The 17,579-nt window shown below is 43.5% G+C and overlaps 1 protein-coding gene across 5 annotated transcripts in view; it reads right to left on the bottom strand.

The window, feature by feature from the left end:
- RALGAPB (Ral GTPase activating protein non-catalytic subunit beta) overlaps positions 1-17,579 on the bottom strand; it is a 200,559-nt gene that overhangs the window by 20,043 nt on the left and 162,937 nt on the right. For all 5 annotated transcript variants that reach the window (XM_090020643.1, XM_090020644.1, XM_090020645.1 and 2 more), the window contains exons 24-27: positions 16,713-16,835; positions 14,479-14,615; positions 604-712; positions 287-365 (exon numbers count right to left, since the gene is read on the bottom strand). In XM_090020643.1, coding sequence (XP_089876769.1) covers positions 287-365; positions 604-712; positions 14,479-14,615; positions 16,713-16,835 — 448 coding nt within the window. The remainder of the gene's footprint in view (positions 1-286; positions 366-603; positions 713-14,478; positions 14,616-16,712; positions 16,836-17,579) is intronic.

The raw sequence follows: 17,579 nt of genomic DNA, 5'->3' as shown, positions 1-17,579 counted from the left end.
AAGACAGAGGGTCAGCAGCTGGTTACAGAACCAGGAAGAGAACACCACATTTTCTACTTTTCAGATGCATGTTCTAACCCTACAAATGCAAAAGTCCTTTCATTAGTGCCCAGACAAATATCTGCTGCAAAAATCTACTGTATCATGCTTAACAAGACCCCATCTATGATACTGTTCAGGTACAACTGTCTTTGAGAAACCAAAGAACATTCATGTCCCTGAGTGGAAGTTTTCTTAAATTGCTGCACTGCCTGTTGACTGAAAGAAAAGAAATTTAAAAACTGACCTTAGGGAAGTACTACTATTTGCTGTAGTTTCTACACCAGTGCTGGTCTCAGGAACCAAATCAGAGAGCGGAAAGTTTTCTGGAAAAAAAAAAAAAGGATGTGTAAAATGCTCTTAACTATTTACTCCTAATTGTTTATACAAAGTAAAAATAACACATTTTAGATCATTTAAATACAAACAACACTGATCAATCAGAATCTAGCATTTGTCTAACAATAAACAGAACTCAGTTAAAAAAATAAAACATTTCAGATACAGCTTAGTTGTTGGCCCCACTATTACATTAATTAATGATAAAACAGAAGTCCTACACACCTATATCATCATAACGTTCAACCCAGACCACATACACCTTGGTTTCAGGTCCCATTGGTGGAATGGTCCGGCCCTGAGGAACCTTCTTTGATCTGGAAGTAGGACTGAGCTATTTTGAACAGAAGAGCAGAGCAGCTTCAGTAAAATAAATCAAATTCCAATGACATTTAACAAGCAACCATTCTAAGATTTTCAGTCACCAAACAGAAACTCCCCCTTGGCAAAAGATGGAGCTGTTGCCTATGTTGCTGCAGTATAGTAGATTTATGTTGATATGAGCAGCAATTGGGTTTCTGTATCACAGTTAACTTTTATTTTTTTTAACTTGGTAGGCTAAAATTAAAACCTGATGAATACTTGTTCCTGCTTATTTTATTGCTGTTGTCCAAGCTTGACCAATTACGTTCTTTATTAGTATGTGTGAGTATAATAGGGTACTCCTGTGTTACTGTGGAAGCCTATACTACTATCTTCCAAGCCCCCAAAAGTCTTAAAATGATCATAAGGCATGCTGTCTTTATTTTCTCAATGACTCCTTAAGATTGAAAGTGGATTACAATTCTTTTTGGTTCATGCAGAAGTCAATGATTCTGCTCTCAATGGCACCTGTTTGGCTCCAAAGAAAACACTCACGTAGCTGTAAATAACTGAAGGTAGACTCTGACCTTACACCTGGAACACATTTAGCAGATACATCTCCTTTTACAGGAACAGCAATATAATAGCAATATGAATAGCAGCTAAAAGCCATCAAAACCTATTGTACTTACAGAACCATTCACCCAATATTATGCATAAAGGAACAAGAATCAAAATGGTTCTTTTAGTGTTTTTACATTAGTTCTGTTATTCACTTGTAATTTCATTTTTTCCACTTAATTAGGGTTAGATACAGGGCATTTTCTCAAAGAAACAATACAAGATGTAATGTTTTAAACAGATTTTAATGCCCATTAATGAAAGGGACTAAGGCAGCAAATTATTGATACAATAATATTTCTAACCTGCTAAAAAGTTTCAGATCTATCTTGGTTTATCAAATAGTTGTATTTTAACATTTCAAATTAGTCTGTGCACAGGCCTGTATGAGACTGTGGATGAGATTTTCAAAGGCACAAACTGTTCAAAGGTAGAAAAAGCAATTAGGCCCTTAACGACCACTAAAAACTTTCTCTTACTGCTCCTGAAGTTAGAACTGAGATTTTGTTTTAATGAATGTTATAAGCAAACAAAATATAAGTTGACATGTTCAAAAAAATCCTTCACTCAGAGGAGCTGGTGTCTTCCAAGGGAGGTATGTCCATCATGATACTTCCTTAACAAACTTGTTTTAATGTTACAAGTAGCAAGCTTTTTTATTGCTGAAGGCAGATACTGAAATGTAAACAGGGTAACAGTACCCTGGAATCTGCAGAAAGCAGGGTAGATTTGCATATTATAGACTTCTTAAATTAGAGTTGTATAACTTAAGCTTTTGTCAGCAGAGAGCTCACATCATCAGATGCGTGAAGAGACATACATACCAGGAAAAAAAGAAGGGGAGGCTCAGTTTTTATCACACCTAGAACAGCTGCTAGTATGGCTGCATATTAACAATGGGATCAAAAAGGAAAGGAGAGAAGGCAGTAAACTACATATATTGGGTAATCATGCAATAACAAAGCAGAGCAGGCTAATGCAGTGGGCTTGGTAACAGACCAGTCTACTTCAACTAGCAATTTTGCCTTCCTAAACTTGCCACATTCCTGCTGCAATGTGATCCATCACTTCCATGATTTTAAGAGGGACATATGGTTCAGCTTCTATTTGTCAGCTATTTATTACCATTTTTTGAGAGAGACATATTCAGCAACTGAATAAATGTACAATCTGCTAAACAGAATCATAGAACAGAAGGGCAGGAAAGGGCCTGCAGAGTTCTAGTCCAACCCCTCTCCTCCCTACCCCTCTCCACCTCAACACATGCAGAATCATCCATATAACTAATAGGATGCTTTGGGGACATATTAGTAAAACCACATAGTCAAACCTGACAAACCCACATGGCATAATCTGTCACATGTAAAGCAGGGGGCCTACAGTGGCCAATGCCTTGCAGCTATGAGGTTTATTAAAATATGTTCAAGAGATACAAGGATCCCCCATTACAGAGGACAGCAAAAAATCCCAGTCCATACAAAGTTGACCAGGACTACCAACTGTCATTAAATATACAGACTGTCAGTAAAAAAAAACAAACAAAAAAAGTGTTAAAAATGGTTATTAGTCAAGTCCATAAAAAAAAAACCTTTAGTTGTCAATAAAAGCACTAAGCAGTTACTGCTTGATTAAAGTTACAATAGGCAGAGAACAGGAGTGGCAGCTGGTGCCAGAGAGGGAGTACAGCACCCTTCAGGGAACTTTCTTTCAGCCATGTGCTGCTGCTGCTGCATCCTGGGCTGCCTGTAATACTGCTGGGATACAGGTAAGGTTCTCTGGGGATCTGTTAGGATTAGGGGAGTAGGGGTACGGTGGCAGCAGGGGGGGCGGCAGGGAAGGGGCAATATGGTGCAGGGTACAGTGGGAAATCTAGGTATGGGGGTGAGACAGCCAACGCCTGAGGGAGAGGGGAGTGGGGAAGCAGCATGGTGTAAACCCATCGCTCCAGTCAAGCAGGGTTTCCAATGAAATAATTTTTAATGTGATTCTTTTTTTTTTTACTGCCAACCAAACTTCTTTTCCAATGGTTGATGTTACACCTCTAAATTTGAACCCAGCCCTTCTAACTGGGGCCTGGCAGAAGCATTATAATTTACATTACTGTAACAGAGAGCCTTGGCTCCCTGCCACTAAGAGGGAAAGAGCCCAATCACAACCATGTGGGTAAGGCAGGGCATAGCTGCATCTGGGCTGCCATGACAGGTAGATAATGAGATTAATCAGAAGGCACCTGCAAGCAACCCTGGAGAAGTCAGCTGACTAGAAAAGGGGCAGGGCCTGAGGGATATAGGGTAGCCTGGCTGTGGAACCTGAATAGGGAAAAGCTCTGCAGAGGTGCCTATAGCTGTGAGCCAGATGGGGAGTGGGCTAGGCCTGGAGACAGCTAGGGAAGCCGAGGGCTAGCAGCTGATTAAAGCCCAGGGTTAGGGTTGTAGTTTTATAGCCAGAAGGGCTTCTTGTTTTGATTTCAGTTTGGTCCAGTGCCCAGCAGGGACTAGATACCTGGAGTTTTCTCTGGTGCCTGGGGGTGGGGACTGTGGCGAGCCAGTAGGGGGCGCTCCTTCATTGAGCCCCCCACCTCCCTGCACTCAACCACCCTCCAGGCTCCAAGTGCCTCCCTAGGGGTGCCTCACATCTGGCTGACCCCCTTCCTGGAGCACACCCGCTAGCCTGGGGGTAACGTAGCTGCCACCACCCCGAGAAGGGACTCGGGGAAACACAGGCCTAATAGTCCTATGGGTACTTGACCCAGTACAGGCACTTGGGGCACTTCCCCAAGTCGGGGGCCAAAAAAGAAAGTCTTCCTTAGTCCACAGACCTAAGGGGTCTCTTACGCATAATTTAGACCCACCCCTCAATAAGTCTCCCACACCGGTCACAAAGGAGAACTTTATTGATTACAGGGGTAGGGTGAAAGTAGGGTACAAGACTAAGCAATATCACAGAAATCTCATAGAGCAAAACAGTTTGGCTGAGTTAGCCTTTTGATCACGCATCTGAGTTACTGCCAGCTACATAAGCTACTCGAGATTTGATTAGATACTCACAAGCATCCTCCAGAGGCTGTTGGACATTCTCTCTGGAAGCAGGCCGTTCCTAGCTCCTGAGTTATGGGGGAGAGAGCCAGTTTCAGATGGTAAAGCTCCTCTCTAAATTTGAGTCCTCCACATGGCTGCTGCTCCCTCCTTCTGGGCAGTCTTAACTTATATAGTCCCTGTGACCTCATTCACCTGGTCCAGTGGAGGCCAGCTCTGGTTGGCTGTCAGCCAACCAATTGGAAATACATCACTAGTTGCCAGGCAGACTCTAGCCCACCAGGTAGAAACCCCTCACCCAGGTAGCTGATACCAGTCACGTAGGCAGAGGGAGCAGGTTTCCCTGCTCCCCCAGGAATGTAGCCAGCTCAGGTTACCTAAAGAGACAGGGTAAGTGTGTGTCTTCTCTGCTGGGCCCATCCTAATCAAATTATCACAGCACAGAGATTTTGGGGAGAAATAAAGGCGGCTTCCTGCCACAGGGACCAGGAGGGTCTGGTACCCAAAGGGAACTAGATACTGACAGAAAAAGCCAGTGGTTTGTAGGGAACTGTGAGGGGTTACTTGGAGGTCCCAGGGGAAGTCCCAAAATGGGCAATCCTATAGTGCCTAGAGAGGGCGAATCAAACATGCCCAAGGGGGGCAATCCCATAGTGCTTAGAGAGGGCACATTGAGCATGCCCAAGACAGGCCATACCAGAGCACACCTAAGTGGGGGAAGCATGGCAGAGTGCCTGAGAGGGGTGATCCCAGAGCAGGGCAGAGTTCAGGGCCAGAAGGCATGGGAGACTAAGAAAGGCAGAGCTTGGAAGCCAGGGAGCCTGGAAGAGACCCGAGAAGGGTGAAGACTGAGGCCAGAGGGGGCAGAGACAAAGGCCTTGAAAGGTCAGGCAGGAAGCTGGGAACCCCGAAACTCGGTTCAGTCAGTGGACTAGAGCTAGAGGGCCCACAAAGAGAAAAAGGGCAGAAGCTGAGAAGGCTGAACCCCAACACAAGAACAATGGCAGGCTTGCTCAAAGACTCTCAGGCCGTCTTCTTCCTGCTAAAATAACATCCAAGGATGAGTGAGAAAGTGAGGGTCCTCCACAGTTAGAGCCGGGGGAGGAATTACGTGCCCACCAGGGGGTGACACAGCTACCCGAGGCCTGAACTTGTCACAATTACATAAAACATACGTCAGTATAAGCTAGGCCTGTGCAAACTATAAGTATTCGCTTCAGATTTGGATTTGGCCGATTCGGAAAGACAGTGATTCGAATCACTGTCCCAATTCGATTCAGCCAATTTGGATTTGACAGTTCGGCCATAGACTAAACAGGCAGCAGTCCTCACCACACTGCACACAGCTGCCTCCAGCTGGTAAGTCTGTTGTAGTGGGTAGAGGGGGGAGGGATTGGGCTGGGGCTGGGACAAGCTGCCTAGCTGGGGCAGGGGAATGCAGGAGTGGGGGAGAGGGGATCCTGCCACTGTGCGCCGCCGGTCCAGGAGGTCATTGGAGCGGGTGTGTACCCCCAGATCTGTGCGGGGCAGGCTGAGCTGGGCTGTACTCTGGACGGGCGGCAGAAGGCACTGGGAGTGGGTGTTATGCCCTCCTGCCGCTCGCCCAGCCTTCCCATACTTCCTAGACAAGCCGCAGCTTTGCCCCGGTTAGGCAAGCAGCAGCAGGGCATGGTGGTGGGCACATGCACCCGGATGGAGGAGGGGCTGATGGCAGAGGCTATGGGGAATTTTAGGGTGGCTGCAGCCCACCCAAAGCCTCCACTCCACTGTGCTCTATGGGGTGGGTGGAGTCAGGCTGTGGCTGGGGTAGCCTCCTGGAGTGCAGCCTGGCTGTGGGTGGCTGGAGTTAGCCTCCCAGAGTGTAACCCAGCCCAGCCCACTCCGCACCTAATCTTTGTATTGATGGATCTCAAAGCCACATCTGCCTTTTGTGCTGCTACATTACACTGCAGATTCATATGGAGTTTGTGATCTAGCAAGATATGCAGATTCTCCTCCACAGTGTTGCCATGCAGCCATATGTCACCTACTTTTTAGTCGTGTCTTTTAATGTTCTTCCCAAGGTGTAGCAACTTGCATTTGTCTGCACTGACCTTCATCCTGTTAGCTCCAGCCCAGCTTTCCAGTCTGTAATTCAGAAGAATCTTGACATTCTTAGAATCATAGAATCACAGAAAGTCAGGGTTGGAAGGGCCCTCAGGAGGACATCTAGTCCAAACACCTACTCAAAGCAGGATCATCTCCACCTATATCATCCCAGCCAAAACTCTGTCCACCCAAGTCTTAAAAACCGCCAAGGATAGGAACTCCACGACCTCTCTGGATAACCTGCTCTGGTGCTTTACTATCTTTCTCATGAGAAGGTTTTTCCTGATATCCAACCTAAACTTCCTCTGCTGTAACTTGATCTCTGCTCCTCGTTCTGCCATCTGCCACCACTGAGAACAGTCTAGCTCCACCCTCTCTGGAACCACCCTTCAGGTAGTGGAAGGCTATTATTAAATCCCCCGATAGTCTTCTCTTCCACAGACTAAATAAGCCCAGTTCCCTCAGCCTTTCCTTATAAATTATGTGCCCCAACCCCTAACCATTTTTGTTGCCTTCTGTTGGACTTCCCAATTTGTCCACATCCTTTCTGTAATGGGAGGCCCAAAACTGGACACAGTACTCCAGATGTGGCCTTGCCAATGCTGAATAGAGGGGAAGAATCACTTCCCTCAGTCTCCTGACAACACTCCTACTAATGCAAACCAGTATACCATTGGCCTTCTTTGTAACAAGGGCACACTGTTGGGTCATATTTAGCTTATTGTCTACTGTACCCCCCAGATCCTTTTCTGCAGAGCTGTGGCTGCCAAATCAGTCCTCAGCCTGTACTCAGGATAGTTCCATCCTAAGTATAGGACTTTGCACTTAGATTCATAGATGCTAGGGTCGAAAGGGACCTCAACATATCATTGAGTGTGACCCCCTGCCTAGGCAGGAAAGAGTGCTGGGGTCAGATGACCCAAGCCAGATGCCTATCCAGCCTTCTCTTAAAGACCCGCAAGGTAGGGGAAAGCACCACCTCCCTTGGAAGCCCATTTCAAATTTTGGCCACCCTTACCATGAAGAAGTTTTTCCTGATATCTAGCCTAAATCTGCTGTCAGTTTGTGACCATTGTTCCTTGTTACCCCAAGAGGTGCCCTGGTGAACAGAGCATCTCTGATCCCTTGCTGCATCCCCCTAATGAATTTGTAGGCGGTCACAAGATCACCTCTCAGCCTTCTCTTGTGGGGACTGAAGAGGTCCAGGTCCTTCAGTCTCTCCCCATAGGGCTTGTCCTGTAAGCCCCTAACCATACAAGTGGCCCTCCTCTGGACTTTCTCAAGTCTATCAACATCCTTCTTGAAGTACAGCACCCAAAACTGGACACAGTACTCCAATTGTGGTCTCACCCATGCCACATAGAGAGGAAGCATCACTTCCTTGGTTCTATTTGTCATGCATCTGCTGATGCATGATTAAGTGAGGTTAGCTTTGCTGATTATTTCGTCACACTAAAGACTCATGTTCATCTTGGAGTCCACTATGACTCAGAGATCCCTTTCCGCTTCTGTGCTGCTGAGTGGGTCACTTCCTAGCCAGTAGGTGTGCTGGATATTTCTGCACCCTAGGTGCAGCACTCTGCACTTGTCTTTGTTGTACTGCATCCTATTGTGTACTGCCCACATTTCTAACCTGTCCAGGCCTGCCTGCAATCATTCGCCACCCTCCAGAGGTCGGATCTGATTATCTGGGGTAAGACCTGATGATCTATTTAGGTCCCTTCCAACCCTAAGTACTATGATACTATGAAGTGTACAATTCACCCCACAATTTAGTATCATCCACAAACTTGGCCAGAGTACACTTCACACCCACATGTAGGTCACTGGTGAAGATATTGAAGAGTACAGGTCCAAGGACTGAACGTTGCACGACCCCACTACCCACATCCTAGGGTCACTGGTGAAGATATTGAAGAGTACAGGTCCAAGGACTGAATGCTGTGGGACCCCACTACCCACATCCTTCCAGGTCCATACAGACCCGTCTACTACCACTCTCCGGGTGCGACTGCTAAGCCAATTTGCTACCCATTAGACTGTGTAAACAGCTATGTCACAGCCCCTTAATTTATTTATGAGAATGGTCTGAGATACTGTATCGAAAGCCTTGCTAAAATCCAAGAAAACTACATCCACCTGTACTCCTGCATCTAAGCATTTTGTAACCCTGTCATAAAATGAAACCAGATTGGTCACGCATGATATACCTGCTACAGATCCATGCTGGTTGCCCTGCTGCATTATTTTTCCTGCTGGACTCCCACAAATATGATCCTTCATAATCTTTTCAAAGTCCTTTCCAAGGATGCAGGTGAGACTGACTGGACTATCGCTACTCAGATCCTCCTTCCTCCCCTTCTCGAAAATAGGGACCACACTGGCCCTTTTGCAGTCCTCCGGGACCTGACCCAAGCACCATGAGTGCTGAAATAGCCATGCCAGTGGTTCTGTTATGACATTGGCCAATTCCTTCAATACTCTCGGATGCAGCTCATCCAGGCCTGCTGACTTGAACACATCCAGTCCATTCAAGTGATTCTGCACCAAGTCAGCATTGACAGTTGGTGGGCTGGTGTCCCTCTGATGCCCACCTAAGAACCTATTAGGAGACTTATCTTGAGCCCTGTTCAGGAACACCGAGGCAAAAAACTCATTTAAGAGCTCAGCCTTGTCTCCCCTGTCTCTCACTACTTGCTCCTTCTTGTTCAGTAGGGGTCCTATGCTGCCCTGTGCCTTCCTTTTACTCCCCACATACCTAAACCCCCCCCCACTTCTTGTTGTCTTTAATTTGTGTTGCCAGTCTCAGCTCTGTAGTTGCTTTGGCTTTTCTAATTGCCTCCCTGCAAGTGCAGGTCATACTCCACCTCCATAGCTTCCCCCTGCTCCTACCGCCTGTATGCCTTATATTTACCTTTAGGCTCCCCTGGATTTCCCTGTTTCACTAAGTTTTTTGGCTCCTTTCCCCCTTTTCCTTCGTACTGGGGTAGTCTCCCTCTGTACCCAAAGGATCGCTTCCTTTAGAAACAACCATCCTTCCTGGACTCCCATCTCTTATCCTGCAGTGCATCATTGACTAGACTTCTAAGCACATTGAAGTTAGCCTTCCTAAAGTCAAGCACTTCTACCCTACTAGTTATTTTACCCACCCTATGCCATATGGTGAATTCGATTGATTAGTGGTCACTGTCCCCAACTTATGAGTTTCAATAAGGACAAGATTTATTTTGATCCAATCTTCCAATTTATCTAGAACTCTCTGAATCCTAGCTCTACCCTCCAGTGTACCTATTACTCCCCCCCAGCTTTGTGTCATCTACAAACCTGCTGAGGGTGTATGCCATCCCCATCTACCAAATCACTGATGAAGATATTGAACAAAATCAGCCTCAGGACAAACCCCTGGGGCACTCCACTTGATACCAGCTGCCAGCTTGACATTGAGCCATTGATTACTACCCTTTGAACCTGATGATCCAGCCAGTTTTCTATCCATCTTACAGTTCATTCATCCAACCCTTACTACCTTAGCTTGCTTGTGCAACCATATCAAAAGCCTTGGTAAAGCCAAGATATATCACGTCCACTGCTCTTCCCCCTTCCACAGAGCCAGTCATCTCATCATAGAAGGCAATCAGTTTGGTCAGGCCCGACTTGCCCTTAGTGAATCCATGCTGACTGTTCCTGATAACGTTCTTCTCTTCCCAGTGCTTAGAAATGGAGTCCTTGAGGACCTGCTGCATGATTTTTCCAGGAACTAAGGAAATGCTGATTCATCTGTAGTCTGCCCCCTCCCTGGATCGTCCTTCTTCCCTTTCTTAAAGATAAGCACTATATCTGCCCATTTCCAATCATCTGGAACCTCTCCTAATTGTCATGAGTATTCAGAGATAAGAGCCAATGGCTCTGTAATCACATCAACCAACCACCTCAGTATCACGGTTGGTCCTGTAGACTTGTGCACATCCAGCTTTTCTAAATAGTCCCTAACCTGTTCTTTCACCCCTGTTGCCTGCTTATGTTCTCCCCAAACTGTGCAGCCAGGTGCAGTAGTCTGGAATCTGACTGCCTGTGAAGACTGAGGTGAAAAACACATTGAACAGTTCAGCTTTTTCTACATCATTTGCCACTAGGTTGCCTCCCCATTGAGTAAGGGACCCACACTTTCCCTGACCTTCCTCTTGTTGACATACTTGTAGAAACTTCTTGTTACCCTTTATGTCCCTTGCTAGCTGCAACTCCAATTGCATTTTGGCCTTCCTGATTTTATCTCTGCATGCACAGGCAACACAGTTATACTAACTGTTTGTCCAAATTTCCACTTCTTGTAAGCTTCCTTTTTGTGGTTTAGCTCACTGAAGAGTTCCCTGCTAAGCCAAGCTGATCTTCTGCCATACTTGCTACTCTTCCTGTGTATTGGGATGGTTCATTTCTCCAGCCTCAGTAAGGCTTCTTTAAAGTATAGCCAGCTGTCCTGGATTCCTTTCCCTCCCAGACAGGCCTCCCAGAAGACCCTGCCATCAGCTCCCTGAGAGAGTAGAAGTGTGCTTTTCTGAAGTCTAGGGTCCTTATTCTGCTGCTTTCCTCCCTTTCCTCAGGACTCTGAACTCAATCATCTCATGGTCACTGCTGCCCAAATTGCCATCCACTTCTACATTCCCCACCAATTCTTCCCTGTTTGTGAGCAGCAGGTCAAGAACAGCATGGCCCTGAGTTGGCCTCTTCAACATCTGCACCTGGAAGTCATTCCCAACACTCTCCAATAACTTACTGGGTTGCCTGTGCACTGCTGTATTGCCCTCCCAGCAGATGTCAGAGTGGTTGAAGTCCCTCAAGAAAACCAGGGCCTGTGATCAGGAAACTTCTGTTAGCTGTCTGAAGAAAACCTCACCTACCTCAACCTTCTGGTCTGGTGGCCTATAGCAGACACACACCATGACAATCATTCCTGCTGCTCTTCCCTCTGACCCTAACCCAAAGATTTTCAACAGGCCATGCCCACTTTCATACTGGAGCTGTAAGCAACCACATAGCTCTTTTACATAAACAGAAACTTTTCCTCTTCTTTTCTGTACAGTTTATACCCATCCATGACAGTGATCTACTCATGCGAGCTATCCCACCTTTTATTAAATCACGTGATAGTTCCATGACTGTGCAAGGATTTCTAATTCCTTCTGCTTGTTTCCCAGGCTATGTGCATTTGTGTACAGACACCTGAGATAGGATGGCAATCTGTTAGTTTTCTCAGGAAGAATGAGAAGGCCTCCCATTGCACCCTTCTACTTGTACTTCCTCCAAGTCACCTACTTCCCCACTTACTTCAGGGCTTTGATCTCTATTCCCCACCAAACCTAGTTTAAAGTCCTCCTCCCTAGATTAGAAAGCCTGTCTGCGAAGATGCTCTTCCCTCTCTTCGTCAGGTGAATCCCATCTCTTCCTAGCAATCCTTCTTAGAACAACATCCCTCTTATCCTCCAACATGTTTGTGATTCTTCCTAGTTTTGTGTCATCTGTGAATATGATTCCAGCATCCAGGATAGATCTCTTTGGAACTCTACTTGAAACCTTCTGCCATACTGACATAGATCCATTTTTAATTACCCTTTGCTTGCAGCTAAGAATAAGATAATCTTCTAACTCTACATTTTAATCTTAACTACTGATACCAGAACCATCTTCCTATAATGCAGCTCCACAAGACTGCCTCATTTTGTTGTGCCATTCATTTGAAAGCGTTGCCTATAGAAGTAAGGATGCAACTATGGGAAAAAATCTCTTTTCTCATGCTGATTAGGATGAATCACATAACATTATACACACTGCTTTTATCTTGTTACTTTTAAAAAGAGTAGCTTTAGAGAAGTGTTGAAAACCAGTGTGGGAGGCAGGATGTGCAACTTTGAGATAATATTGCTCAGAAGCACTTGGTACTGAAAAATACAATGGAGGAGCAAGTTTATTAAACCATACTTTGGACTGCAGAATGGAGGTGAAATATTGCCAGACTTAGACTGTCCTTGATTGTGGTCTTTCAAAAATTTCTTCCTAATTAAAATTATGACTATTTTAAGTCCCTGCTACATGGTCTGTGCAGGTGGACTATTGTATCCATGTGAAGCTCTACTGACCTCAACTGATCTTTATTTATAATCTCAGATTACAGGATCTAGGCTTTTTAAAGCCAACATTAACAATCCACTCTCTCCTTAAAAGGGTCCACTGCAGTTCAAAGTTTACATATGTAGTGTATGATCAGAAGAGAATGGCTTTCTATTCTATTTTGGGAGTTTCCAAGTACAACCTGTTTGCGATTTCTGGAATTAGAGGAAAGAGAGAAGGAGAGGTGCATGTATCATGCACATATGCAAGAACTTTTTTTTTTTTAATTTTTTTTTGCTCTTCTGGTCACATTCTCACTCAAAAGCAGCTTGATCAATTTTCAATTTTCTAACTCTAACATTTTCATTTTAATAGTATAATGTTCTCTTATAGTTTCTATCTAAATTCCATCTTACCCAAGATTTTTTCCCTCTTGTTTAATGGATGCTTCAATGCCTCAAAACTTAGCTTGTCACCTCAGGGATTCTCATAAAGTAAGCACACTGAATCTGGGAGAATTGGTACACAGAGCCAATAAGTTGGACACATAAGGCCATGGAAGGTGTTATATTTATGTCATGTGTTAAATATCACCATTAAATGCAGCAAGTGGCACTTTCAGTGCCATAAAATTATAAACAAGCCACAAAAATGTTATATACATATGCCACATGTTCAATTTAAGGTGCCATACAAACCAGCCACAAAGACATATAATATATGTGGAATATCTTTGTGTCTGGTTTGTATAGCTCCTTAAAATGAACATGCAGCATATGTCATAGTCCATTACTGTCCAGAAACGACTAGCATCTCTTATTAGAAGTGATGTGCTCCTCCTCATATTGCCCTGGCCTAGTGAAGTGACCAGACTCTAGAGGACAAGCCCAAACTGCATCTTCTTCTAGACTTTAGAATTCAAGACTTCAATAGCTCTCACTATGAAGCAGCATTCCCCCACATTCCCCCAGAGGACAGATGTCAGTTTCCTAAGGGTGATGAGATAGCATTCTATATCTAGTGTATGTCATTTTATGCATTGAAATAGAGGTATTCCAGTCACAACTGCCACTGCCACTGCCTCTTAGGCACAATTTGCAATTCTACACCTCATGCAGTGTGGGATGACATGCAAGCACTGACACCTACTAAGCAGTAGGTTCTGTGTTTGCCAGGCTGATATGTGGCTCCAGATGCATGCATACTAGGTGAACATAAGTCACAAATTTCTACCTGTCAAAAATTTGCTTGGCAACTGCAATTAAGTAAGTCATATTTATAGGCTAATGCAAAATATACCTTAAAATTTGACTGGAGCTTTTTATATGAAACTTTAACATGGCATATCAGGAAGTTTAGATTTTAGGCTTGTGTTTCATAATAGAATGTGTAATTAAAAATCCTCTATCTGTGATGACTTCAGCATGTGGTTCTGTGCTCTCCTCCTCAATTTGTCACCATATTGAGCACCTCCCTGCTTGTGATTTTAGCTGTTATATCTTGACACCAAACCCTGAACTACACATGTCGGTTTGAAAAATATGTGATGTTAAAAACAATAGGTATTAAAGCTTTGCAATTTTAATAAGTCTGTTCTTCATGAATTTTTAACATATGGATTAGAGTCCCATTCATTTTATGGCAGACTGATTTTATTGGAGACATTTCAAGTGTATGGAATGCACGGTTAAATAGATCATTTAATCTAAGTGTATTAATAGTATAAATCTGCAATCCCTTACAGTAAAGTATGACCATCAACAAAAGCAGAACCTACTCTCAATAAATCAATAAACCTATGGATGTGAGGTTCCACTACTGAGAAACTGGATCAGAAATATCATTGCTATAAAATCCCTACAATAATTTCTCTGTACTATCTGTAAAAACAGTGTATACAAAACAGTCCTTTGCAGCAAATGAGAGGAGAGAATCATACATGTTGCCTTACCCGCTGTGAGGAACTGAGATTGTCTGCATGATTAGGAAAAAGTTCAAGTGTCAAAGAAGGCTGCTTTAGTATCCCAGGCATTAGATCCATGTTAGAATCATTCTCTTGGTCGGAGACATTGCTTTCCAAAGAATCAGCTGTATGTGAAATGAAGACAAATGAGGAGTCTTTCTGTCCTGGCTAAAAAGGCCAAGCTATCATTGCACTTATGATTTTCAAGTTAAATATACTCATGCTTGCTTAAAGTACACAGCTAAAAATGGGTCTCAGGGGAAAGCATTACAAATGCAACAAAGTGCATGGAGAAAAGTGATAATTAAGATTTTTAAAAGCTCATTTTAAAGAACATTTGCCTTTTAGATAGTTCAAGCCTTCCTATCAACCCCAACAGATTTCACAGATGAATCAAAAGAAACAAAGATCATTAAGTAATAGATTACCAGAGGCTCCTGACACACATTAAAATAATGGCATCTGGGATCTGAGAAATGTTATGCTCCACTCCAGAGGTTGTGTATACTGCCATTCCAGACATGCATGGCAAGACAGGTGATATTTGGGATGGGACATAAAACTCCCCATGCCCTAACTGCACTATTATGGGGCTGCAGATGGAGGAGGGGGGCAGCTCTGTCCCAGGCTCAGGGTTGCCCCATACCCTGAGCCTGGGAAGCTTGGGTGACCATGAAGCTTGGGTGACCTAGCACCAGCCCCAGACAGTCTCAGGTCTGATTCCATTAAACTGGTTTTGTCAGCAGCAGATACTCACTGTCAGCATTCACTTGGTGAAACTTAACTAGAAACAGTAGTTATTTGCTGCCTTTTGCTCTTTCAGTATGGCTAGAGATCCCTTCCAGCTATTGCAGATCCAATCAACCATAATTGTAATATATATGGGAATGATGTCACTGAAAGAAACACTATTTATTTAGATTTAAATCAAGCATAAGAGCATTTATCTAGATATTTTTATATAAATCCAAAAACTAGCTTTTCAGTAAGCCCTAAAAGTCAAGAAAATTGACTATCTAGGATGCAAATGAGAAGTTCCATAAACTAGAGTCCCCCACAGAGAATGTCCTGCCAGTGAGACTGGATGGCTTAGAAACCAAGACTAATTAAATCTCTTAGGCAGAGGGATCAAATTTTAATAATGTCCTGTTTGATTTCATGTTTCTTATGCAGTTTGATATTTCATTTTTCAAATATATCTTTTCTTTATTTCTGAACTCACTTGAAAGAGTAATCTCACCTGAGATTTCACTGGATACTAGGAGTAGCAGGCAAGCAGCTGGATAGAGGGGACAGAAATTGTTGGTATGGCATGGCATGTGACAGGATTCAAAATTAGGTTTAAATGAAGCAGCAATTAAAATTTGGAATGGCAAAGAAAATACGAATGCTCTGGTGGGGTGGAAATAATGGACTGATGGAGGCAGGGTAGAAATGCACTGAATAGACTAAATAAATCTAAATCTGAACTCACATCATCAGCATCAGACTAACTTTAGACTAACATAGCTAACTACCTTTCTCAGGTAGCTGTGGAAGAAAAGCTGCTGGCGCCTGGCCCAAAAAGAGCTGGTAAGAAGTTCTTCAAGGATAGAAAGGGAAGAGAAGGGGACATATCCAGCAGTGCATAATCCTTTGATCCAAAAAGCAACTCTGCTGCATTTTAGTGCAAAACACTTCATAAACAATAATTATTTGATCATATTATTATTAAATATATATTTTTCCATGCATGTTTGAGACATAAGATTCAAGGCGGAAAAACAATCTATTGTCAGTGGAGCTGCTGAAGTCACTAGCTCAGCAGAGGGCCATACTTTTGAATTACAGTCACAGTACACAGGGCAATTCTTGTGTACTAGGAGAAAAGCTTAGCAGACAGTATCAATACTGTGCAGATTTGGGCACCCATTATGATTTAGACTTTATCACACTAAGGAGAACAGAATAAATACCACTTATTTTTTAAATAAGTGCAAGCCACCCATTTTGTAACAAGCAGTTTGCAGATGATGACATGCTAACCTGCTAACATGATAATCTTTTTCCCATTACATTTTTTAATCAAGAGTCTGTATTTGGGAATCCACTACTGAAAGAGGCCTCTGGGTGTTACTGTAAAATGTTCCAAGTGATCTGTTAACCAATTCTGCATCGAAGTAGTGATTTATAAATATGAAATATGTTTTGAAAAATGCAGTTTACACGCAGAGTGATCTTACTTAAGGGTTCCATTGGTGATGGGACAACAACAGCTATTTCTGTCAGGGCATCAGCATAATATAACACCTTCTTCTGCCCGTTGAAGATACTTGCCCCAACATCGTCTGAAGAAATAACTTCATCTGAGAATAAAGTATACAAAAGTTAAGTCATATGAAATACCACCTCCCTTAAAGAAAAATGGGGAGGAAAGAGATTACCTCTTGAAATTGCTTCCACAGAACCCCCACTCCTCTAGACAAAAGCAGCCTAGAGACTTCAGCTGTATGTTTCTGCATACAGCAATGTGAAGAACTGAGAGCCAGGTTTAAAGAGGTGCATGCCCCTCTCTCTGTCCTTATTTAATCTGTCAAATGACTCTTGAAACTACTGGCCAAACCCAACTATTTTTAACGTGTTCTAATTTTTCCTCATGATTTGATAGCTCAGTAAATTTGCCTGCCAAGAAAGCTTGTTTTTCTATTCCTTTCTGCAGGTAAGATGATTATCTCCCTTCAGCTGTTTGTGATGCAATTCCTTAAAGGTCTCCTGCACTTGTACATTCCAGGTGAGAGCCAATATTTTTGTGGGATTAATGCCCACTTCTTAAAACCATGGACCCAACTCTAAACATCTAAGCTTACTCTGTCCTCCATACCTAAAAATGACTGACCAGTCCAGCACATACAAACGCTGTTTCAGAGGATTCTCCTTCAAAGTTTTTCATAATTAAAAAGTGGTGCTCCACCTTCCACCAAAAGAAGGCTTAAAGTTTGTTGTCATGAAATTGAAGGCAGGGCAAGGTAACACCTTTTAAACTAACTTATTCAGAGAGACATGAGCTTTCATAGGCTACAGCCTACTTTGTTAGATGCTATGAATTCATA

This window comes from Crocodylus siamensis, chromosome 10, assembly GCF_052110815.1.
Source record: "Crocodylus siamensis isolate JL-2025a chromosome 10, ASM5211081v1, whole genome shotgun sequence".
NCBI classification, from domain to species: domain Eukaryota; kingdom Metazoa; phylum Chordata; order Crocodylia; family Crocodylidae; genus Crocodylus; species Crocodylus siamensis.
This window is presented reverse-complemented; position numbering and strand designations above follow the sequence as displayed.